At 42.4% G+C, this 25,462-nt stretch overlaps 1 protein-coding gene across 1 annotated transcript; it reads left to right on the top strand.

The window, feature by feature from the left end:
• Nucleotides 1-507: 507 nt before the first annotated feature.
• On the top strand, nucleotides 508-25,462 carry LOC135222422 (ubiquitin carboxyl-terminal hydrolase 8-like). Its single transcript, XM_064260508.1, has 8 exons — nucleotides 508-665; nucleotides 5,543-5,635; nucleotides 6,909-7,017; nucleotides 7,772-7,893; nucleotides 15,473-15,615; nucleotides 23,144-23,309; nucleotides 24,655-24,814; nucleotides 25,451-25,462. Exons 2-8 carry the CDS (start codon nucleotides 5,544-5,546, stop codon nucleotides 25,460-25,462), a joined length of 804 nt encoding a protein of 267 aa, XP_064116578.1. The 5' UTR covers nucleotides 508-665; nucleotide 5,543.

The following is a 25,462-nucleotide window of genomic DNA, read 5'->3' as shown; positions in this document are numbered from 1 at the left end:
TCACTGAAGAATTGAATTAATTACCGATGCAATTGGGGAATATACGTAGTACCAGTTTTTTTTTTCTTTACATAACATTTGGCAGTGTCCAAGCAAAACCTTTCATTAGTGTCTACATTGCTATCAAGACCAGATGGCGATGTTGATGAAATCACAGAAAGTTTATAAACAAAGGACTGATGAAGGTCAGTAATTTCGGATGCAATTACTGCACTCTTGAAAAACCTGTGAGCAGTATGTCCATCATTAGATGTACCGAAACCAGATGGTTTTGTCATAAAAATTGCTGAACCTACTTCATCACAAAACCTTTTTTGAATCAATTCCTTCTTCTGACTTTTTCTTCAGTACGTGTCATTTCTGTATATCAGTTTTATCCGCGACAAAGATGTTCGTTTTATCATTTATTCAAGTTTTTTTTTCTTTTGATACCACGAGGGTTTCTTTACCCCGACTTATGTCAATGAAAAACCATTGCATTCTGCAATGACACATCAAAGTCCCGTTTTCTTTGACAAAGTTGTACGTGATGTGTGTCCTCCGTTTGCCCTCATAAGCGTTGTGTATTCTGACGTAAATATAATCCTATTTGTAAGCAGTTATCTTATGACCCAGTTGAAAGGAAGGAACTTTTGATGAACGAGTGTCAATGAAAAACTGATAAAGTAAGTGTGCCAATTAGAAGGTGAAGGAGGAGTGACACGGAAGTGTACATTAGTAGTACCTTAGTAGTAGAGATCAAGACTACTGGTCTCACGTACCGAATCCTAGACTAGGTTACTACCTAGGTAGCCTGTGCTAGTCATGACTAGCTACTAGTATAGGAACTAGCAACCTTGGGGTCGTCTCTTCTTTAACACTTGACTAGCGTAGACTAGCTAGCTACCTACTACCTAGGTAGTAATGCTAGGCCCTGACCTAACCAGTTCTTACCTACGTAACCTAACTTAGGGTGACATACCCTGACTTGGCTGGGGGTGGGGGACCACCTTGACCCCCCACAAACAAAGAAGTCATCTGTCCTGATTGGCTACTGGCGGGAATCAGGCCGCGCAACCGAAGTAAAGTTTTACAGATTGCTTTACTTCGCTGTCCAACCCCTCCAACAACCTCCTAGTATCACAATCTTAGTCGAAAAGATGAAAGGCCAAATCTAGGTACTATAAATTTGTTCCAATCAAGGTCGAATCAAACACAATAGGGTAGCAAAGATTTTTGTTTGAGCTACCCACTACCTACTACCTAAGTCCATTGTCTCTGATGTTTAGTTCTACTGGCCAGCTTAGGGCACGATGCCATAAGTGAGGTTAGGTAGTTAGGTCTAAGCCATGTCCTGGCATTTTAGGAAAGGTTTGGTTTGTTAACATCTGCAGAACCTGTCCCCAGCATAAACGCAAACAAAATCATGGGCAAAAGGTGGTAAACATTCCAGTCGGTGACTGGCAGGAACCAGGACACGGCAGTAGTTTCATGTTTTACCAGTAATTTCTCACATCTTAGCCTTAGCTATTCCTGCATCTGCTGATCACTTCAGACGTGACGTCAGCTATTCAAACATATCCTGCAATAATGAAATGTGCGTAATGCCTAAGCCTTTGATTCAGCCTAGCTTAGGCTAACTCTCAGTTCTCTTTGGAAAAAGCAAAAGTGGTTGAATAATAACTTAATTATTTCAAAAGCTCAGGGGTAGCCCAATCAAGTCTGTTTCTGCTGAAAACCACTGAGGAACTTTTCTTCAGACCTTTTCATAATGTGGACAGTGATATGATATCTTTATGGTTTTACAGTAACTAGTACATGCTGTTAATATTGTAGAACAATAGCTTCATTTACAAGATTGTTATGATAAATTAATGTGTGTTTAACTGTGCATCACTATAGTCCATTCACATAAGGTAGATTCTTGTGCCTACGAGACATTTGTTTGGCGACCTCTGATTGGCTGGTACCGGGAGGCAGACTACTCGCTCAGTGGGTCATATTTTCGTTTGTAGCTTAGAAAACTAGCATTATGTTTACATTTCTTCATTTATCTCACGTTTTACAAAAGATAGGAAAGTTTTGTCATACCAAAGGATTCAGTATTAAATGTACAATTAATTAATCTTTTCCTGAAATCAATAAGTTAAAATACAAAGAAATTACAACGAGTAGAAGTGAAGAGAGAAACATTTCATTCTTTATACCTGTTTTTATTTATCGTCGGATTTTGCATAATTCATGAGATGAAGATAAAATAAAATCTTGTGTTTTTAAACAATAAAATCACCCTGAATACGCTGGTGCTTTCAGATTTTAGATGTGGTAATTATGGTAAAGAGAAATGAAGAATATGTCTAATTATGTTGCATCCGTACTTGTCTCGGTTTGATAGTAGTGCCGAGAGACGCAAGATATCGTGGGGTCAGGTTGTCTGGCCCTCTCAGCTAGAGCCGTTGGCAGTTGCCAATTGGCGATATGAGAAGTTTGCAGTTTCGAGAATATGTATTTACCGATTATATGTCATACATTTTCAGAAGACTGTTATATCTTCATCTTTTTAAACGAAAAGAATAGAAATTCATGCAGATATATTATGTCATAAAACACAAAAGAAAGTCATACACAGTAGGCTTACATTGGTATGTCATTAGGCTACCGATATGGACAAAAAGAAATTAATATCTTGCAAAGTCTGGTGTAAGACTAACTCCAGCAATTCTGAAAAAGACAGAATATTGTATTCGTTACATCGTCAACAAGTTTTATGGTAAGAAATAAACAAATGTACTTTTGTTTATTGAGGGAACATATGAAAACCATAAGCTTTTGATGTAATTATCCAGAGAAACAAGTTCTGTTATTTATCAGTGAGCCTCATAAAGCATGTACATTTCTCACCTAGACTAAATTGAAGCCAACACCCAGATGCATCCATCTGATTATTTTTACTTTTTTTTTTTTTATCAGATATGTCCAGAAATACAGACATATATGGATATTTGAGTAAAAATGTTTGAAAGTCATAATGGGAAATCTATGCATTTATTTACAGAAAATGTAATGGCATAATAATTCGGTAAATACATATTCTCGAAACTGCAAACTTCTCATATCGCCAATTGGCAACTGCCAACGGCTCTAGCTGAGAGAGCCAGACGGCCAGACCCCACGATATCTTGCGTCTCTTGGCACTACCGTCAAACCGAGTCAAGTACAGATGCAACATAATTAGACATATTCTTCATTTTCTCTTTACATATTACACACATCTAAAATCTGAAAGCACCAGCGTATTCAGGGTGATTTTATTGTTTAAAAACACAAGATTTTATTTTATCTTCATCTCATGAATTATGCAAAATCCGACGATAAATAAAAACAGGTATAAAGAATGAAATGTTTCTCTCTTCACTTCTACTCGTTGTAATTTCTTTGTATTTTAACTTATTGATTTCAGGAAAAGATTAATTAATTGTACATTTGATACTAAATCCTTTGGTATGACCAAAAATTTCCTATCTTTTGTAAAACGTGAGATAATGAAGAAATGTAAACATAATGCTAGTTTTCTAAGCAACCAAACGAAAATATGACGCCACTGAGCCAGTAGTCTGCCTCCCGTACCAGCCAATCAGAGGCTGTCAAACAAACGTCTCGTAGGCACAAGATCTAACCATTATGTGAATGTACTATATAGTAATGTTTTAGTAACCCAATTATTCTGGGGGGGATTTTAGGTAAGTCTGTGTGGCTTGATAATGTGTCAATTTGCCGACAAGATTGTGTACAAGCAGTCCCCGGGTTACGACGGGTTTCGGTTTACAACATTCTGAGGTCAAGGTGCTTTTCAATTATATTCATCAGAAATTATTTCCAGGGTTATGATGCCTACAACGCTGATCTGGCAGAAGAAATATGACACCAAAAATGCAAAATAATCAATATTTGCAATTTTATTTTATGAAATATCCAATAAGAATGCAGTTTACATAGTTTTGAATGCACTCAAAGCATTAAAAATAAGGTTTACTTAGGATTTTTGATGATGTTCTGGCTTACGACGTGTCTCAAGAACGGAACCCCCGTTGTAACCCGGGGACTGCCTGTATTCAGGGAAGTCTGCTATGTTGGATGATTTTCAAGTTTTGAAAACAACTAACCTAGGCTACTTAGGAAGTAAGTGATCTTAAATGCAAAATTTGATTAGTCCCTATGAGAATATGAACCATCACTTTTTATTTAGGAGTATTCCTCTTAATGAGCTGGTAACTAGGAGTTACCTGGTAGGTAGGTGAGCGAGGGGAAGTCCCCACGTACTTGCCTTCATGAAGCTTTTTCCTTCAGTTGCCATCAAGTGAGGATGTCTTCCTGTGCTGCACTGGCTGGCAAGTGGAAACTTTCTTCACTCCTTTGTGTATGTATGGTGATTTTCTTAGTGAATCATGAATGTGCCAATGAAGAATGAACAGGGAAAGTGTAGAGTATATGAGTGAGTGATGAATTCATGCCTCTGCATCTTGGGATCCCCACCAATATTGTTCCATTAGTAGGGATCAGGCAAGTGGTGGAAGGCTAAAAAGCATCTGCCAGTGTTAGGAGAAAATACTACTGTACTCATCCTCTAGCACACTACTGAATTTTTTCTGTTCTTTTTCCTTGTTCCTTTTAGGGTCTTCCTTGGTTTGCAGCTCGTTGATTGGTACTCTTGGAACTGATTCTGCATCACATTCCCATGGGTGATCCCAAAGTAGGCTGTCATGTTGTCTCTTTTGGAAGAAGATCCTTTTAGGGATCTGATAGGACCAGAGGGTCCTGCTCCACCAGAAACACAGGATGTCTAGTTTGATTGACACTCAAGAGATCATTGGTCTCATGTGTCAATTTAGTGATGAAAGGGAGGAAACAGTGGTGCCCCATTAGAACTCAATTTCACCTATTGAGCTCAGTCTTGGATGACTCCCTGAAGCAAGCCCATTGTTCTTTTATTACAATCCCACCTCCACCACCCTGCATGATCCATGATACCGAAAAGGTGATGACTAAGGGCAGTTCAGTGGTGACTCCCCACACTAACCTTCCTATCAGTAGCTATCTTTGTTACCAAGCTTCAATTATTGTTGTTTCCAGCAAGCACCAAGGAATATCATAGTGTAAAAGGCACTGGATGCTATTTATTGGGGAAATACAGTGTTTTAAAAGTTATATATAGTATGTGTATTTATTGGTAGGTTTGGGAATAGTTACCTTCGTTAGCTCTCGGTTTTACTTCTCCATAAATATTTTATGAATATAACTCTTGGCATTGTCAGTTTAACTCAAAAAGAGCTTTTGTTTATAGTAGTAACAGTATGCCATCTGAGCAATTCCTATGATTTGAGGGATAATCTCAGTAATTCAGCTATACAGTATATTTAATTGTGTTTCCGTAATTTATTGTTATTTGATACTAAATGGGAAGAAATCAACTCACCAATTCAAGGTAGTATTTGTAGATGTTAAGATGTAATGTTTAGCGATAATCATGAGCGCTATGCTAATACATTATTTCCTATTATTCCAGGATGGGAGATGGTTTGCAGCAATTGTATATGGCAAAATCCCTTAGTGAGCTTAACAATCAGGTTAAAGATATCCCGAAGGCACCTCCAAAATTGTAAGTTGTATCAACAGTACTTGAATTATTTTCTAAGTGTAACTGTAAGCATTAGCTTATTTTAAGGTAATTAGTGAAAACAATCATTAAGGAGATAAGATCTTGGAATCATTAGTACGTATTCTGGTTTCAGATATACTGAGAATCTGATGACTGCAGATGATGTTATTTGTCGAAGAATTTTTTTTACCTTCATAATTTTATCTTATTTTTTTTCCAGTTTTGAATATACAGTACAGTAATACAAGAAACCTGAAATGTGAGATGTCTTTTTATCATGAATACTACATACTAATTTAGAGATGATGTAATGTTACTCACTTTCTCTGGTGCTATTATAAAACCTACAAGGCAGGCACCGTTTATAGATACGTAATTACTGTTCTACAGGGTTACAAATTGTCACCTTTATTTAGAAATATTTCAGTTTTGATGGAAATGTTTGTGGAAGGATGGGAAGAAGGTGATTAGCATTATTGGTTGCAGATTGATTAGTTGGGGGAGTCCTAAGTCACTTGCTGTAAGCCCTCTTTTATTCTTTTGGTACATTGAAAGGTAGACATGTATGTATACTATACTGCTCTCTGCTTGAGCAGAAAGTTAAACTCCTGTCTGATCAGGCTATTGAACCTTGACAAGACGGGATTGGTGACCAAAGAAAATCTGGATCCATAAGCAAAATCTTTGAAGCCTTTTCTCCCTTGGAGGGACTGAAATGTAGGTGTTGATGTTCATACTGAGAGGGGTTACTGTCATATTTCTTGGCAAAGCTTAAGAGGTCAGTGGAAATTCTGATGGTCCTCCCTTGAAGATACCATGTTGTTAAGTCCAAGTGGTTGGGGAGGGAGGGGGCTGGGCTAGGATCCTGTTGATTACCTGAAGCACTCCGACAAACTGGTTAGAAGACTAACTACGTAATACATAGGTACAATAAATCTCTCAAGTTGATCCAGGTGAATATAGTGAATTTAACCCTGACATTAGTTACAACAAAGGACAAAGGATCTTGCTCAAAAACTAGAAAAAGAGAGCCTTATAGCTTACCTTGCAAACCAAGACACCTATGCTGAGACATCGTGAACCAGACACTGCCAGTATAGTATAATCAATTCAAGTCCTTTACCAATAGCAGTAGCTCATCTTTTTGCTTTTTTTATGGAATACTGGTGCACGGATTTACACAAGCCTGAATAGGCCAAATTAAATGCAATGAGTTTGTGATGAAACATTTATTTTTAGGCCCCAAGAATCATTTTTCATTTTGCTTTTTCAGGTTGGTTAAAACTGCCCAGCGAGTGTTGAAAGAAGCACAGTTAGTTGATGGAAGGAAAGATGAAGAAAAGTCTTACGTTCTATATATGAGATATTTCTCAATTGTTATGGTATGTGTATTTTGACTTTGAGGGAAGTAGACATGGAATTTTAACAGTTAGAAATATAATCATGTTTTTACTTATTATGTAGGAGAATTAATAACGTCTTAGCAGTTTTGCTCAGCTGTTGAAAGTATAATGATAAAATATGTTTGTTCCTATTGTAATTCAAAATCTTGTGTTTAATTAGGAGTATATTTCAGTCTGGTTGAGCTGTGGAAGCTTGTTAAGAAGGTAATTAACTATCAGCAGGTAGATGTGGGATGTGAGTACCACTCCCCGCCAATTTTGACTTGCTTTATTTGGTCTCACATCTCATTCTTGAGAATAAATTTGTGTGTACAATAAGTTATTTCAGTTATGATGGGAATTTTATATTTAGTATTTTTTTTAAGACCCAATGTTATTCAAGTAGTGAACAGGTTTAAAATAATATTGAGAATAGTGAAAAAAACCTTTAGAATTAAAATAATTAGTGAACAGATTGTATATAATTAAATTCCTGGGGACTAGTTGGTTACAGTAGTCAGGTCCAGAAGGCTAAATATGAAAATTGAATGTATCAGAACTATACAGATAATAGTCCCAGTAATAATGGAAAAAGGAAAATACCAGTAATAACAATAACTGTAGAAATGTGATAATAATGACAGCTTCTGCTGATGACACTTGGCAAAAAATGCAAATGAAACAATACTAAAGTGTTTAAAAGGTGGGGTCCTTGAATTCGCTGAAGGTTTGACCTATGTTTGTCTCTTTCCAGTCTATACAGAAGCAAGAAGAATACAAGAATAATAAGAAGTATTATGATAGCCTCTTGGATCCTAAGATGACTGTAAAAGTGATTGGCAGAGCAGAGGAGCTACAGAAAAGCCTTAGTCGTAGGTGGGTCATTTCTCTAAGTATTTTGTATAGTAATTTTACCAATACAGTCAGCCCCTGGCTATTCACGGACTCTCCTATTTGCAGATTTGTTCATGCCACTTACCTGACAGATATATATATAGCTGTATTTTCTGACGTCCGACAGAAATTTCAAAACTCGCGGCACACGCAGTGGGCGGCCAGGTGGTAGTACCCATTCCCGCCGCTGGGAGGCGGATATCAGGAACCATTCCCATTTTCTATTCATATTTTTTTCTGTCGCCGGTCGGTAAACATCTGTTTACAGACCTCTGCTCAGGATTTTTTGGAAATTGACTCGCTTTTAAGTATCTGATTGATTTTTTGGTATTGAATTGGATTGTTGAATTGGCATGCGTGATAGTGGACCGTTTTTTGATTTTGGATTGACTTTTCTATATAAGATATGTCTGGATCAAGTGTTGTGAGTTTCAGAGTGTGTGTGAGGGCTGATTGTAAGGTGAGGCTACCGAAAGCATCGGTAGACCCCCACACAGTATGTATGAGTTGTAGGGGGCTTAATTGTTTGATTGATAATCGGTGCAATGAATGTGAGAAATTGACCGATGATGAATGGAGAGTATATGAGTCCTATCGCCTTAAATTGGAGCGCGATAGGATCAGGAGGTCTTCCTCCAGGAGTGGTTCTTTCAAAGGTAAGGCTAACATCTCTCCTGCATTAACACCTGTAGTGTTTACAACCCTAAACCTGTGTTGCCTTCGGGCTCTGATTCTGTGTCGGGAGAAGCGAATGCTCTTCTCTGATTTTGGAGTCTCTTCGCACTCTGGAGACCAAAGTGAAAGCCTTAGAAACTGGCTCGGTGCAAGTGTGTGATCGTGCCCCCAGTGTTGTGGAGGGGGCGTCAGATCGGCCCCCATAATGCCTCTAGGCCTAGACCTCTATCAGACTCCCAAGACCCAGGGAGTAGGTATGTCGAAAGCCGCAAGAGGGTTACGGGGGGCTTCCCACCGATCTGGCGTCCCTTCGGCAGGCCTGTAGCAAAGACCCAGGCTGCCAAGGACCGTGCACGAGCGCGCGTCCTGAAAGAGTGCTTTTCGTCCTCGAAGCGTCCTCCCCGCGCAAGGGGTGGAGCGCTCGGAGAGACTCTCGTCCTTTGAAAAGGACGTTTCGTGCGGAGGACGCTTCACGTCCTCTTTCGCCGCTTTCGTCGGAGGACGCGTATGACGTTTTTTTTCCGCCTCAGAAGAGAGGTAGGATCTCCTCCGATGAGGACTCTAGGTTGCGTGCACAGGCGCGTATACCTGAGAAGCAGGTAGCTGTACCTGTGAGAAGGAAGGAGGCGTCCCCTCGCCCCTCGTCTTCTCACAGGATCAGTCCTGCTTCCTCTGTTCATTCTTCCCCAACGAAGAACATTCTTTTGTCCCTTCAGGACCAGCTATCCTCGCTTATGGCTCAGAGGACTCGCCTAGCAGCAGTCGAGCCTAAGCGGAGGAAGGACCTTAGACTGCCTGTCAAGAGGACTAAGCAGTCTCCTTCTCCTTCACCTACTTCGTCTCGTTCGCCGATCGCTTCTCCTTCGGCGATTCGCCGATCTCGTTCGGTCCTCTAGAAGGACGTTACGTCAGGACGCTTTTGAGGAGGACGCTCTGTTACGAGGACGTTCGGCAGGACGTTCGGCAGGACGCTCGTCAGGACGCTTGTCAAGACGCTCGTCAGGACGCTTGGCAGGACGCTAGGCAGGACGTTCGTCAGGACGCTTGGCAGGACGCTAGGCAGGACGTTCGTCAGGACGCTCGCCAGGACGCTAGACAGGCGCCTCGGCAGGACGCTCACCAGGTACGGCTCGGCAGGACGCTTGGCAGGAAGCTCGCCAGGACGTTCAGGCCGCCTTTCAAGACGTTTTGGGGATTCTTGACCAAGAAGTCGTACCCCCAGACGCTAGTTTTTACGCGCACAGGCACGTATGCCAGCGAAGAAGAAATGTAAGGACGCTTCTCCGGGCAGGTGAGACTGCTGCGGAAGACGCTGAGGACGCTCGTCCTCCTCAGGACGCTCTACCTTCATCGAGCAGTAAGCGTCATAAAGAAGACAGCCGAAATAAGGCTGCCTCTAGCAAGGATAGGGGTCCTTTGATCAAGCCAAGACCTGACATTAGGACGCCCTCTCCTGACAGACGGTCTCCTCTTCCGTTTAGAGAAAGAAGGAGAGCTAAGTAGTTCGGCTGAATCGGTTGAAGAGGAACCTGCTGCAGCCCCGTCTATCTCGGACTATAAAGTCCTCGTACGACTCTTGCGTTCTTCTTTTGAAGACAAATTTCAGCCCGCAGCTCCCAAGTCTCCTCCTTCGCAGTTTTCTTCATCTAAAACTGGAAAAACCCCGGAGTTTGTAGAGATGAAAACTTCTCTCTCAACGAAACGTGCTTTTAAAAAGCTCCAGGATTGGATGGTACGAAGGAGAGACCAAGGCAAGACGACCTTCGCCTTGCCTCCACTAGACTTAGTGGAAAAGGGGGCATTTGGTATAGAACCAAAGATGAAGTGGGAGTTCGTATCCCTTCTTCGGCTCAAGGAGATTTCTCCAGCCTAGTGGATTTGCAGAGGAGGTCGCTTTTACCCTCTGCCTAAGGTAACCTGGACCGCGTCGGAGACTGACCATCATTGAAGGGTCTGCTCAGGACGCTGGAAGTGTTCAAACTTCCTTGACTGGTGTTTGGGAGTTCTGGATCTGCAAGCGAGAAGCCCAGAATTCTCTCAGTCTGGGGGAGCTGTCCAGCGTGTTAGCATGTATGGACAAAGCCGTCAGGGATGGTTCGGAGGAGCTCGTATCTCATTTTGGAACGGTTTCTTTATTAAAAAAGAGAGCTTTGCTGTGCAACTTCACAGCTCGTTCGGTGACTCCAGCTCAGAAAGCGGATTTGCTGTTTTCGCCTCTTTCGAACACATCTTCCCCCAGACTTTGGTAAAGGACCTGACGAACAGCTTACAAGAGAAGGCAACTCAGGACCTTTTGGCCCAGTCTACAAGACGGTCAGCCGTACCTTCAACCTCTTCAGCTGCGGTTCGACCGCTGAAGAAAGTAAAGCCCTTTCGTGGGGCTCCCCCCTCGAGAGCAGCTCCTCGAGGAGAGGGTTTTTCACGAGGAAGGAGCTTCCTTTTAAGCCAAAGCCTTCCAAGTGAGAAGCATGTCCCTTCAGACACCAGTCGGAGCCAGACTGAAGTTTTTTGCGGGAGCGCTGGAGAGAGAGAGACACGGACTCTTGGTCCCTCAAGATCGTGGAGCAGGGGTACAAGATCCCCTTTTTAGATCTTCCTCCTCTTTCTACGACTCCCAGAGACCTTTCTCCATCCTATCAGGGAGAAAAGAAAGTAAAGTATTGTTCGATCTCCTTCAGCAGATGATCGACAAAAGAGCGGTGGAACAAGTCGCGACCTGGGGTCTCCAGGTTTTTACAAACAGAATCTTCCTAGTACCGAAGCAGTCGTCAGGTTGGCGTCCAGTTCTAGATGTAAGCAGGCTCAATCTTTTCGTGGAAAAGAACAAATTCACGATGGAGACGCCTCATTCTGTTCTGGGAGCGTTGAGACCGGGCGACTGGATGGTATCCTTAGACTTGCAGGACGCGTACTTTCACATCCCGATCCACCCTCTTTCAAGAAAGTATCTAAGGTTTGTCTTAGACAACAAAGTATGGCAGTTCAGAGCTATGTGCTTCGGACTGACACGGCTCCGATGGTGTTCACAGTAGTAATGAAGAACGTAGCGAGGTGGCTACACTCTTCGGGAATAAGAGTTTCCTGTACCTCGACGACTGGCTGATCAGAGCGTCGTCGGAGAGAAGAAGTCTGAAGGACTTGCAGTTCACTTTAGCCTTAGCGAAGTCCCTGGGACTTCTGGTCAACCTCGAAAAGTCCGCATCTGACCCCAACACAGTCCATCGTGTATCTGGGGATTCAGATGGATTCAGTGGCTTTTCGAGCGTTCCGTCCCAGGAACGTCAGCGGCTAGGCTTAGAAAAGATCTCAGCCTTTCTAAGGAAAGAGACTTGCTCGGCGAGGGAATGGATGAGTCTGCTGGGGACCACCATTTCCTCGCTAGAAAGTTTGTTTCCTTGGGAAGACTGCACATCAGGCCTCTCCAATTTTTTCCTTGCGGACGAGTGGAAGGCCAAGGACGATCTCAATGCCATATTGAGAATATCGCTTCCAATCAAGAACCACCTAAGATGGTGGTTGGACCCTCAGAAGCTTCAAGAGGGCGTGTCCCTAAGTCTTCTGAGCCCCGACCTAGTGGTTGTTTTCAGACGCTTCCATCACAGGATGGGGAGCAACACTAGGGGGGAAAGGAAGTGTCAGGCTCCTTGAGAGGGGAACAGGTAGCCTGGCATATAAATGTCAAAGAACTGGCAGCAGTATTTCTGTCCCTGCAGTTCTTCGAAAAGAGTTTGGAGAACAAGATTGTTCAGATAAACTCGGACAATACCACAGCACTCGCTTATTTAAAAAACCAGGGAGGAACACACTCCAGAACGTTGTTTTCCTAGCGAGAGAGATTCTGCTGTGGGCAAAGAGAAAAAAGGTGACTATCCTGACGAGATTCATTGCAGGAGTGCAAAACGTCAGGGCAGACCTTCTCAGTCGTCGGGACCAAGTCCTACCGACGGAATGACCTTGAACGAAGACGTTTGTCGAGACCTGTGGACGTTGTGGGGACGTCCACTGGTCGACTTATTCGCAAACGTCAAGGACCAAGAGACTTCCTCTTTACTGCTCCCCGGTCCTGGATCCAGAAGCAATCGCGGTAGACGCTTTGCTTTGGAATTGGACTGGGCCTAGACTTATACGCCTTCCCACCATTCAAGATTCTGGGGGAAGTCATGAGGAAGTTTGCGGCCTCGGAAGGGACGAGGTTAACCCTGATCGCTCCGATGTGGCCAGCGAGAGAATGGTTCACAGAGTTCATGTCTTTCCTTGTAGACTTTCCAAGGACATTGCCCTGGAGGAAAGATCTACCAAACAAGCAGCCTCACTTCGAAGGTTTCACCAAAACCTCTCCGCTCTGGGTCTGACTGCGTTCAGACTATCGAAAAGTTGGCCAGAGCGAGAGGTTTTTCGAAAGCAGCTGCGAGAGCAATCGCACATGCGAGACGTGCTTAAACCCAAGAGCTGTTTACCAATCGAAGTGGGCTTCCTTCAGGGCATGGTGTAAAAAGGAGGGAGTTTTCCTCTTCCTCGACCTCTGTGAACCAGATAGCTGATTTCCTGCTCTTTCTCAGGAATGTGCAGAAATTAGCGGTCCCTACCATCAATGGGATATAAAAGCATGTTGTCAGCGGTTTTTTTTAGGCACAGAGGCCTCGACCTGTCTGACAACAAGGATATTCATGACCTTTTAAAGTCTTTCGAGACCTCGAAGGTTCCTCAAATGAGACCTCCATCATGGAACCTGGATGTAGTCCTTAAATTCCTTATGTCGAGCACTTTCGAACCGCTTCAGGCAGCGTCTCTTCGAAACCCTGACAAGGAGGCTCTTTTCCTAACTTCTCTTGCGACAGGCTAAGAGAGTTAGTGAAATTCAAGCGTTTAGCAAGTTAATGGGATTCAAGGGGACAATGCTGTCTGCTCGTGAACCCAACTTTCTTGGCGAAGAATGAAAATCCTTCGAACCCTTGGCCGAAGACTTTCGAGATCAAGGGTATGTCAAGTCTGGTGGGCCAAGAACCAGAGAGAGTCCTGTGCCCGGTCAGGGCTCTCAAGTTCTACGTGCATAGAACGAAAGAGGTAAGAGGTCCCTCAGGTAACCTCTGGTGCTCTGTGGAAGAGACCAGAGTTACCTTTATCGAAAGAATGCTGTTGCTTTCTCTAAGGGACACTATTCGGGAGGCTCATTCATCTTTCAGAAGACTGATTTGAGCCTCTTTCCGAGTAAAAGCGCACGAAGTACGAGCCGTCGCTACCTCTCTTGCCTTCCGAAAGAACATGTCAATCAAGGACATCCTTGATTGCACCTTTTGGAGGAGTAACCTCCGTCTTCGCCTCACATTACCGTAAGGGATGTGAGAACGATTTATGACGATTGTAATGCACTGTGGGGCCATAGCGTTTCTGCGGACACAGTATTGGGGTCCGGAAGTAGCTCTTTCCCTATCCCTTAGTTAGGTTTAGGGTAGGTTGTTGTGTTTTTAGGTTGTGGTGAGTCTTATGTGAAGATCTCCCATCCTTTAGTTAGTTTTAAGGGGTTTTTGTGAATAGTTGGTCAGGTGGTTGGTCAGTTGCTTCGTTGCCCTCATTTGTATGGCCTCGATGGTCTTGTCACGCTGAGGTCTCGCACCCGTTGACAGATCATCCAGAGCGCACCAGCACTACAGGTCTCCACCTGGCTGGCAACTCTGTGATTAAGCAAAAGCAGCCTTACGTGACAGTAATCACATAGTCTACTTGCAAACAGGTAGGAACCAAGATGTATATCATCTACTTAATTTAAGTTTCCAAATAAAAAATCCTATTCTGTCTCTTCCCACCATCCGAAGGTGGGATTCAGCTATATATATATCTGTCAGGTAAGTGGCATGAACAAAATGTTATTGTTATTATACAATTAAGTTTGTTCATACTTACCTGGCAGATATATATATTAAAGTGCCTGCCCTCCTCCCCTCAGGAGACAGAGACATTAATAAAAATATGAATAGAAAATGGGAATGGTTCCTGATATCTGCCTCCCAGCGGCGGGAATGGGTACTACCACCTGGCCGCCCACTGCGTGTGCCGCGAGTTTTTAAATTTCTGTCGGACGTCAGAAAATACAGCTATATATATATCTGCCAGGTAAGTATGAACAAACTTAATTGTATAATAACAATAACATTTTTTCTATGGACCATATATACCCATTATTCATGTGCGCATGAGTTGCCAGATGCCACAGATTCCTTGCTTTACAATTATTTATTGTTTTTAACTGGTTTCTAGCTGGCACTAGAAGATTATCCTATTGTTAAGACCTCAGGCTTGTTAGCTATGAAAAATACAAATAGATTAAAAATTTGTCATTTTTCAAGCTTACTCATATATGTACATAAAATCTTGGTAATCTCCAATTAGACAGGTATTTTGAAGAGCTGACGTAGCCTCTCATCCCTGTAGTGAGTCAGCATAAGTAAAAATAAGAGCTTTGTGCAGTGTGTTGATACGTACAGAATTTAATATTATTTTTCATAAATGTAAAACTTGTATTTTATTGAAAGTGCCTCCCTCTGAGCCATGGGATGGGTTTCTTCTTTATCTTCTTACTAAGGCAGTAGTAGTTGATATGGGGCATCCTTTAGTTAGTTTGACATTACTATAGTAAAACTTGAAACTAACTTCCTTTGTTGAAGACTCAAACTGAGTTAAAACTCAAACTATAGGTACTGGGTAGCATAACATCAGTAATATTTATGGAGCAAAGCTTGATTTTTTAAAAAGTATTTTAAAAATCTTGATATTTTATTTAAAGAATTGCAGTTTATGAAGTAATATTTTGGTTTGAATCTTTTGCAGATTGACAACTTTCCATAAATTAATTTCAATGGTAAATGTATTTGTGTTTTTTCTTTTTCAGATATGAGTTTAAAAATAGTGCTAAGCAAGCTGAAAAACTAGCTGAAGAGAAAAGAGCCACTGAAAAGCTTGAAAAGGAAAGAGAAAGAGAGAGGAAGGCAAAACAAGCCGCGGAAGCAGCAAAAACTGATGCTACAACTAATGGTTATTGTCATGTTCAGTTCTTAACTTATCTTTTAATGTATGACACTTACCTGGCAGGTATATATATAGCTATATTCTCTGTTCCACCTGGCAGAAATTTTCAAAACTCGCGGCAAACGCTAGTAACCTATTAGTAGTTCAGGCAACCACCACCTGTTACCGTGGCGCTAGCGCTAGGAACCGTTCCCAATTGAGCCAGATTTCTCTGCCAGCCGAAACCGGCAACATTGTTGGTGGGTTCCCTGCTAGGATTTTCATTCTCGTTGCTGACTTTTCATGGATTTTTGGTATTGTACTCGGAAACGTTAGCTTGGCATTCGCTTTGGATTGTTCTTTAAAGATGTCTGATACTGGAAGTATGTTTAGAGTTTGTATAAAAGAGGGGTGTAAGGTAAGGTTGCCGAAAGCTTCGGTCGACCCTCATACTATTTGTAAGAAGTGTAGAGAGAATGTGTGTACTTGGGAGAATAGGTGTTTTGAATGTGAGAATTTATCAGAGAAGGAATGAAGATATTTTATGAAATATGTTGAAAGGCTTGAGAAAGATCGTGTAAGGAGATCTGTTTCTCGTAGTGAGAAGTCGAATTCTTCTAGCAAAAGGAGTGAATGTATTTCCTCTCCAGCTCCTTCTAACGTAGAATTGGTAGTTCCTTCTCCTGCGCCCGCTGCTGTATCGGAGGAGGCGAACGATACACAGATTGTGAAGGTGTTCGCTGCCCTTGCGTCCATGGGCGACCAGATACAGCGACTTACGGATAAAGTTAGTGCTTTTGATGTCAGTGAAAGTGTAGTGGAGGGGGCGTCTGATCGTCTCTCTCGTGCTCCTAGACCTAGACCTCTGTCAAGCTCCCAGACCCAAGGGAGAAGGCATGTCGACAGTCGAGGAGGCAGAGAGGTTTTGTCGCGGTCAGGCGTCCCTTCGAACAGTCCTGTTGCAGTTCCCAGGCTGTTGCAGTTCGCCGCAGAAAAGGCGTAACTGGGAAGTGTGCGTCCTCGGATGGTTCGACTTCTGAGCGGGAACGTCGGTATTCAGTTGTGTCTCGCCCCCTCAAGAGGACTTTCAGGACATCGACCGCTCTTGAGAGACATGCTCAAGATCGTGAGGCTTGGAGTAGTCCTGAGGTTTTGTCCTCCTCGGAAGACGGGGACGCAGTTCCGATCAAGAGGAAGAGGAGCTTTCGGGCTAAAGACGACTTAGTACGGCCTTCTCGTCCTTGGATTTCGATGAGAGACCTCTCTCCATCTTCTTGTTTGTCTTCCCCTCGTCTCTCTCCGTCGGGTAGAGTACAAGATCGTTCTCCGTTACGTCGCAGTCCTGCTCGTAATCCTCCTCCTTCGTCCTCTGCCATTCAGGAAGATAGTACGAAGGGTTTTCTTAAGGAAATGCAGTCTAAGCTGGCAGTTCTTGTGAAGTCTTGGGATGCTCCTGTGCAGGCATCTTCGAGGCGGAAGGACGATTTCCTTCCCGTTAAGTCTTCTAAGAAGGAAGACAAGGGCGCGTTCGCCGAGGACGCAGGACGTACTGGCGCTACGAGGACGGGCGATCGCTTGGTTATTCAGGACGCAGAACGCAGGAAGAAGAAACGGTTTCGGAAGAAACCAGGACGCAAACGTCAGGATTCGGGATCAATTGTGGGCGCAAGACGCAGGCGGCAGGAAGCAGATGTGTCTACGATGGACGCAGGACGCAGGCGGCAGGACATCGATAGGCGGCAGGACGCCGATTCTCGTTAGCCGCAGGACGCAGGCGGCAGGACGTTATTCCGTTCAGCGAAGTGTCAACACGACAGTGATCTGCAAGACATTTCTTCAGCAGAAGAGGATTTGGATGTAGTTGAGGAAAAGAATACGGAACCTTCTTCAGATTACAAGATTCTGACTTCACGTCTTCTTTCTATTTTTGAAGGGGAATTCAAACCAACAGCTCCTTTATCTCCCTTATCGCAGTTTTCCAAGACTAGGACTCCAAAGAAGTCCTCTTTCCTTAAGATGACTCTATCAATTTCTGCGAAGAAGGCCCTTCAACGTGTGAATGACTGGATGAAGGATAAGAAAGAAGCGGGGAAATACTCTTTCGCTTTTCCACCAGCTAAGTTAGCATCGAAGTCAGGAGTATGGTACGTTACTGGAGAAAGTCTAGGCCTGGGAGTACCTGCCTCCTCCCAGGGGACTTCTCCAGTATAGTAGACAGCTCACGCAGACAGGCGTTACAGTCTGCTAAGGTCTGGTGGACTTCGTCCGAGTTTGACCATCTTTTTAAAGGGAAAGGGATTTTTAGGAACTTTCGAAGTCTTTAATTTCCTAGATTGGTCTTTGGGAGCACTGGCGAACTCCCTAGAAGAAGAAGATTCGCAGGATATGGAACAGCTAAGAGCATTATGTCCTGCATGACAAGGCTCTGAGAGACGGAACGAATGAACTGGCTTCTTTGTTCACAGCAGGAGTACTAAAGAAGAGATCGCTGTTGTGTTCTTTCGCTTCAAAAGGGGTTTTAAACTCTCAGAAATCGGAGTTGCTGTTCTCTCCCCTTTCGAAACAGCTGTTTCCTTCAGAGGTGATTAGGGATATAGCTCTCTCCCTTTCTCAGAAGGCCACTCAAGATCTTCTCTCGTCTTCAGTTAAGAAGTTCTTTACCATCCAAGTTGGTTAAGAAAACTCCAATGGAAAACTAGGCCTTCGCAACAGCCCTTTCGAGGCAGAACATTCGCTCGACCCGCCTTTAGGGGTAAAGACGAGTACCCGCTAAAAGAGGAAGCCAAGACCACCTCTAAACAATGAGATATCAGTCCTCCAGACGACAGTGGGAGCCAGACTTCAACGTTTTTGGGAAGTTTGGCAGATCATGAAGGCAGATCCCTGAGCTGTCAACGTAGCTCGGGAAGGGTACAAGATTCCTTTCTTGAAGAGACCTCCTCTCGCAACATCTCCGAGAGCCCTCAGGGCAAATTACAACAATTTAGTGAAGAAAGCAGCTCTGTGGGAGCAAGTAGCTTCCATGCTAGAGAAAGGGGCCAATAGAGCCTGTTCTGGATTCACGAAATCTCCCTGGATTTTACAACCGGTTGTTCCTGGTTGCAAAGTCCTCGGGAGGTTGGGAGGCCAGTTCTGATGTAAGTCAACTGAATCTTTTCGTAGAAAAGACCAAGTTCATTATGGAAACGAACGATTCAGTACTGGCAGCGGTACATCCAGGGGACTGGATGGTGACCCTGGACTTACAAGACGCATACTTTCATATTCCGATTCATCCAGGAAGCAGGAAGTATTTAAGGTTTGTGATTCAGGACAGGGTCTTTCAGTTCAAGGCCCTGTGCTTCGGCCTTTGCACAGCCCCCCAAGTGTTCACGAGGATGATGTCCAATGTGGCGAGATGGTTGCACTTAAGAGGGATCAGAGTGTCTTTTTATCTGGACGACTGGTTGATAAGATTCCAATCAAGAAGTCAATGTCTGGAGGACTGAATCAAACATTGAACTTAGCAAAAGACCTAGGTCTTGTGGTAAACATGGGAAAGTATCTTAATTGAATCCCCAACAACAGATAGTTTATTTGGGGATTAAGATATCGTCAGTGACTTTTCGGGCTTTTTCCGTCCCCCAAAAGGCAAGCCCTATGCATTCGGAAGGTGCAGGACTTTCTAAAGAAAGAACGATGCTCAGCAAGAGAGTGGATGAGTCTACTGGGCACACTCTCTTCGCTATAGAGGTTCATTTCTTTAGGAAGACTGCACATGAGACCTCTACAGTTTTTCCTGAAGGATTCATCGGCCAAGGAGCAACTTGCAACCGGATTCCTTCCAGTTTCTAATTCCTGCCGAAGTGAAGGAGGAATTAAAGTGGTGGCTAACTCCAGGCAGGTTAGCAAGAGGGATGTCGCTTCAGCAGAAGAGCCCAGACCTCATCTTGTATTCCGACGCGTCGGACGCGGGTTGGGGAGCGACATTAGGCCCTCAAGAGGTGTCGGGACTTTGGAGCAAGGAAGAAACAAGTTGGCACCATAAACAGGAAGGAACTGATGGCAATTTTCTTGGCCTTGAAGCACTTCAGAGAGTTGATTCGAGACAAGACAGTGCAGATCAACTCGGACAACACCACGGCTCTGGCATACATCCGCAAACAAGGAGGGACTCATTCTTTTCCCCTTTACAAGCTGGCAAAGGAAGTTCTGCTTTGGGCGGAGAGGAAAGTGTCGTGCTGCTCACCAGGTTTATACAAGGAGAGAAAAAATGTGAGTGCGGACCTGTTGAGCAGAAGAGAACAACTTCTCTCGACGGAGTGGACGTTGCACATGGAGGTTTGCCAGAGCCTGTGGAAATTGTGGGGCCGTCCGGTAGTAGATCTGTTTGCGACAGCCAGAACAAAAAGGTTACCAACCTATTGCTCTCTCGGTTCCAGATCAGGAAGCAGTGGCGGTCGACGCATTCCCGGATGGAGTTGGACAAACTTAGATGGTGCACCTTTTCCTCCGTTCCAAGGGTACTGGGGAAAGTTATGAAGAAGTTCAGGGAGAGCCAAGGTAACGAGGATGACCTTAATAGCCCCGTTTTGGCCGGCCCAAAGTTGGTTCACAGAGGTACTGGAATGGACAATAGATACGCCAAGGACTCTTCCTCTAAGAGTAGATTTACCTCAGACAACCCCAACTTCGACAGGTTTCACAAGAATACCCTCGCTCTGGGTCTGACTGCGTTCAGACTATCGAAAGTCTTGTCAGAGCGAGGGGATATTCTAGAGAGGTGGCCAGTGCAGTGGCTAGAGCCAGAAGAACCTCCACAATCACAGCATATCAGTCGAAGTGGGAGAATTTCCGGAAGTGGTGTAAGAACAGGAAAGTGTCTTCATCCAGTACCTCTGTGACCCAAATCGCAGACTTCCTTCTATACTTGAGGAAGGAATTGGGTTTGTTGTCAGTTTCACAATCAAAGGTTATAAAAGTATGCTAACCTCAGTGTTTAGACACAGAGATCTAGACATCTCGAATAACTTAGACCTTAGAGATCTGATTAGGTCATTTGGTACAAGAAACAACCCCAATGCAGGCCACCTGCTTGGAACCTCGATGTTGTCTTGAAGTATGTAACCTCTAGCAAATTCGAGCCTTTAGAGAAATCCTCTCTGAGAGATGTTGCTAAGAAAACTATCTTTTTAGTCGCTTTGGCAATGGCTAAAAGAGCTAGTGAGCTTCAGGCCATATCGAAGAAGGTGGGATGGAGACATGGCAACGCAGTGTGTTCATTCCAAGAAGGTTTCTTGGCCAAGAATGAGAATCCAGCTAATCCTTGGCCAAGATCCTTTGAAGTTTTGGGTCTGTCTGAGTTAGTGGGTCACGAGCAAGAAAGAGTTCTCTGCCCAGGTGGAGAGCATTGCGTTTTTATATGGAAAGAACAAGAGCAGAATCAGAGGGAATTCTGATGCTCTGTGGTGTTCAGTTAAAGACCCCAGTAGTACCCATGACGAAGAACGCTCTAGCCTTCTTCATGAGAGAGTTGATTAGAGAAGCTCATATGTTGTGTCAAGAGCAGAGCTTTGGTATTTTGAAAGTGAAGGCTCATGAAGTCAGGGCAGTTGCGACTTCATTAGCTTTTAAAAAGAATTTAGCCCTCAAGGAAATTATTGAATCCACATATTGGAGAACTAATTCAATATTTGCGTCTCATTATCTTAGGGATATTCAGACAACCTTTGATAATTGTCAACGCCTAGGTCCATACGTGTCCTCTGGTACAGTATTGGGCAAAGGAGTTACTACCCCATAACCTTCTTTAAGCTAGTTGATTTTATTAGGTTGATGGTGTTTGTGTTTTGGTCGTCTGAGAAAAGTGTTCGGTACTTTTATCAGTCTTGTGAGTATTATCTTGGTATGGTGTGTGTGTAGTTCAGGTAAATGATCTATTACTAGCTTGAATGCCGTGGCATAAGAGGGCTGTACGGTTCTGTCAACACATTGGTCACGTCCAGTTGTCAGTTCCAGTCTTAGCTTCTTCAACATACAGGACACTTCCTTGTTGAGAGCTCCTAAGGTTTAAGCAGGCTTAGAGGCAGGACCTATGAAGTCAGCTACCTTAGCAGGTAAGGAACCTAGAGTTTTAATAATATTTTAATAATATTTTTATACTCTAATAATGTTGCTGTCTTTGACCCACCTCCAAATGTGTCAATCAGCTATATATATACCTGCCAGGTAAGTGTCATACATTAAAATGAAGTTTTTATGTTAAAACAAAGTTTAATGTTATACTACCTTGGCAGGTATATATAATTTAATTCCCACCCTCCTCCCCTCAGGAGACAGGGTTCAGAGAAAATCTGGCTCAATTGGGAACGGTTCCTAGCGCTAGCGCCACGGTAACGGGGTGGTGGTTGCCTGAACTACTAATAGGTTACTAGCGTTTGCCGCGAGTTTTGAAAATTTCTGCCAGGTGGAACAGAGAATATAGCTATATATATACCTGCCAGGTAAGTATACATTAAACTTTGTTTTAACATAAAAACTTCATATTTTTTTCATATGGTGTAAAGAGGATCTTTTATATTGGTTGTATATATGTGAATGCCTGCCCCCCCATATGTAAAAGGAATAAATACATAACTATCAGCTTTTCAAGGTTAGGGTTTCGCTTCAATGGATGTTCAGATGTGTACAAAGCTTTCAGACTCTAGAATCTACCTGGGTCTAGAGCTGTTGCCATGATATCACATTCAAATTGGTACTAAAATCGTTCATACTGTCTGAATAGTGTGTGTGTGTGTGTCGATAACAACTATCGTTCAGACAATCGTTCATAATATCTTTCAGTGTATGGGTCCCTTAAAAGTTGGCATTCGTAAATTTATGGGCTATATACTTAATGGAACCTCTTTCCCACTCAATTTCTCCAAAACGATGGTGCATAAAATTGATACTCACTTGGAGGTAGTCTGTCCACTACTCAAAACCTGTTATTGATACTCATATGAGGGCATCTGTTCATTAATGGTTAATAGCCCTCCTGCTGAAAAATTTTCATTACAGGCATCTGTATTTTCTTTTTTTAACATCTCTTAGTTTTAACTCTGTAATATATCCCTATCTAGGATTATGGTGATTGTTAGCTAAAGATTTTAGGCATTTTATATTTTTGAGCTCAAACATTTAAGAAGTTAGTGTTCATTTCCAGAGGCTTAGACCATTAGCAGTATTTTTTAAAGTCATACATAGCATTAACAGAGGTTAGTCTCATTACTCTTATGTTCAGATTCATTATAATCTGCTTTCCCAAATCTTGCCCTTTTGAGATTAAAACTAATTTATGGTATCAGAAAGTCATCCATTGCAAGAAACTGAAGGTCACCATGACATTTAGCTGGACTGATCGCTTACAATTATAATGTTATACTTAGTGCAGCTGGTTTGATATGAATAGAATTAGTTAGGAAGTGTTTTTCCATGCAATAATAAATAAATTTTAGTTATTTTGTTTATTGAACAGCACACTTTCCATTTTAAGATATACAATTAAGAAACTGTTATTTTGGTTCTATTTTAACAGGAGTGACAGAAGAAGGCTGTATTTCATGTGAGAAGTTGTATTCTTTATATAAGGAAAAGTGTTCTACATATATGATCTTGGACACAAGACCACAGCATCACTTTATTGAGTCTCAGATTAAGTTACCCAATGTTGTCAGTATTCCAGAAGAGTTATTAAAACCTGGGTAAGTTGCAAAAATTATTTGGATTAGTAGTTTCCAAGTATTTTTTTTATTTGAATTATTTCTGTCACAGGGTATACAATGATTGACAAAAATTTTAATTACTTATATGACAACAATTTTAATTACTTATATACATTCGAAAGTCTGAATGCTTGGCATCTTCGAGGGATTTGTCTCATTCTAATGGGAACTGATGTTCAGTATTTCTTTTAAGACAACAGTATAAAAGCCATAGTTTATGATATGGGAGTTCTCAAAGAATGCAGAGCAGCAAAACATGTACACCTGAAGTCATTCCTGGTACACTGGCACCTCAATTTAACACAGTGTCAGGGGTTTGGCCCATCCCATCAAGCACACACCCAAAACCCAGTAGCATAGGATACATGACACCCCCAACAGGTGTAGCTATAGTATGAAAAAATCCCAGTAGCATAGGATACATAACCCTCCAGCAGGTGTAGCTGTAGTATGAAAATCTGTCTTCTCATTCTTTTGATGGCACTGGATAGTCTCCCCAGTCCCATTACCAGGCCATATGTTCCAAATGTTGTACAATAATTTATGCTTTTGTGGTATGTCTATCATTGAAATAAGCTTCATGGGGAGTGGCTATCTCTCTGGGTAACCGTCACTAAATGCCTGATGACATGGTTCATTATTTTGCTCTTTATATGGTGATTTCTTGTGGAGAAAATAGCCTTCTTGTTGAAATCCTGCTTATCCTTAATGATTCACTTAGGCAAAGACAGATCTTATTTGCATCCTGATGCAAAAGTTTTTTGAAGCAAACCATCTGTGTCCTTCAGAAATATTACATCTATCAAGTTCTGAGGCAGGCATTGAAAGGAGTTGAAGTTCTTGACACGATGTGCATTAGATATATGAGTTTTATGTAGGTATGATATGAGTCTGTCAAAAACATGTATGCTGTTCTGTGAGATTTCTGTGGTGTTTTACAGAGATAGGAGATAGTGACCTAGCCTATGATAGGCTATACTGATTAGATTAGCAACAGCAGGCATTTAGCAATTTGTTGATGTTGGGATGTCTAGAGTGTAAACCTTGTGATTAATAAAATGCAGTGTGTTATTGAAAGTTACAATACATAACAATCTTCCAAGTACAACATTTATCTAGATGCATATTTTTGGTTGCATGGTGCTGGACTGTTCTGTACTGTATGTAGCAATTTTTTTCCATTCCTTTTGTGGCTAGCTGAAACTAGTAGTAAGAAGTGCAGGTACTGACATATTGGAAGCCATTAATGAAAATTACTGTTTTTATTTTACTGAATATTTTTTGGTTGCAAGGTTAAAAAAAAAAGTAAAATTGCTTTTAACAGGTTAACTGCAGCAAGAATTGGTAGTGAATTAGAAGAACCATCCAGGACGCTTTGGGTAACACTTCGAGATAAAGTAGACTACTTGATAATATGTGACTGGTTTACTGAAGGACCACCACTACCTCCACCTCTCACAGTGCTTGTAGATGCTATTGTTAAGGTAAGCCGTGTTTTTTTTCGAAAGACTGTGAGACAAGAATTAAGAATTTTTCATGAACCTGATTACTGTGAGTACTATAGTATTACTAATGTTTGCATAGAATTGCTTTTTGTACATGTAACTTACTGAGTAATTACATAGCTATAAGTTCCACTTATACAGCAGCTTGAATTAAAAATTTCATGGGTAACACTTCAAACCTAGGTGACTACTAGTCCCACCCACTCACTAGCTGTAGGGAAAAAGCTCAGTTTGTTCCTACTGTCAGCTGGTGAACACCTGTGATGATGGTAGCTTGTTCATTATTTTCCAGTCTTTTAGCTGGATTTCAGTGGGGTGCATTCACACTGGAATGTATATTTCATAACCTTCAGTGGATTTGTTAACTAATCTTTTGTTTACCCTTGCGAGCTGACAATAATAGTTTGGCACCAAAAGTAATTCTCGTATGTTGTGCCATTCCTTTAGGCTAAACTTTGCCTTGTTTTCTGTTTTCCGGGCCTCATTACTTGTAAACCCTCAGTACTATATAGTTTTGCATTATTTTTACTTCTCTAGTGGCGTTGTTTGAATATAGATACTCGCAAATAATCTATTGCTGTGAAGTAATTTTTTAATGTTTCATCATTTTCTTAGGTTTACAGCTAA

Source organism: Macrobrachium nipponense, chromosome 3, assembly GCF_015104395.2.
Source record: "Macrobrachium nipponense isolate FS-2020 chromosome 3, ASM1510439v2, whole genome shotgun sequence".
NCBI lineage: Eukaryota > Metazoa > Arthropoda > Malacostraca > Decapoda > Palaemonidae > Macrobrachium > Macrobrachium nipponense.
This window is presented reverse-complemented; position numbering and strand designations above follow the sequence as displayed.

Bases quoted from the DNA above. Each gene is read 5' to 3' on its own strand.
- LOC135222422 (XM_064260508.1), top strand. From the start codon at position 5,544: ATGGGAGATGGTTTGCAGCAATTGTATATGGCAAAATCCCTTAGTGAG. The intron at 15,616-23,143 runs GTTATTGTCATG...CTATTTTAACAG, and splicing joins AACTGATGCTACAACTAATG to GAGTGACAGAAGAAGGCTGT. The intron at 23,310-24,654 runs GTAAGTTGCAAA...TGCTTTTAACAG, and splicing joins GAAGAGTTATTAAAACCTGG to GTTAACTGCAGCAAGAATTG.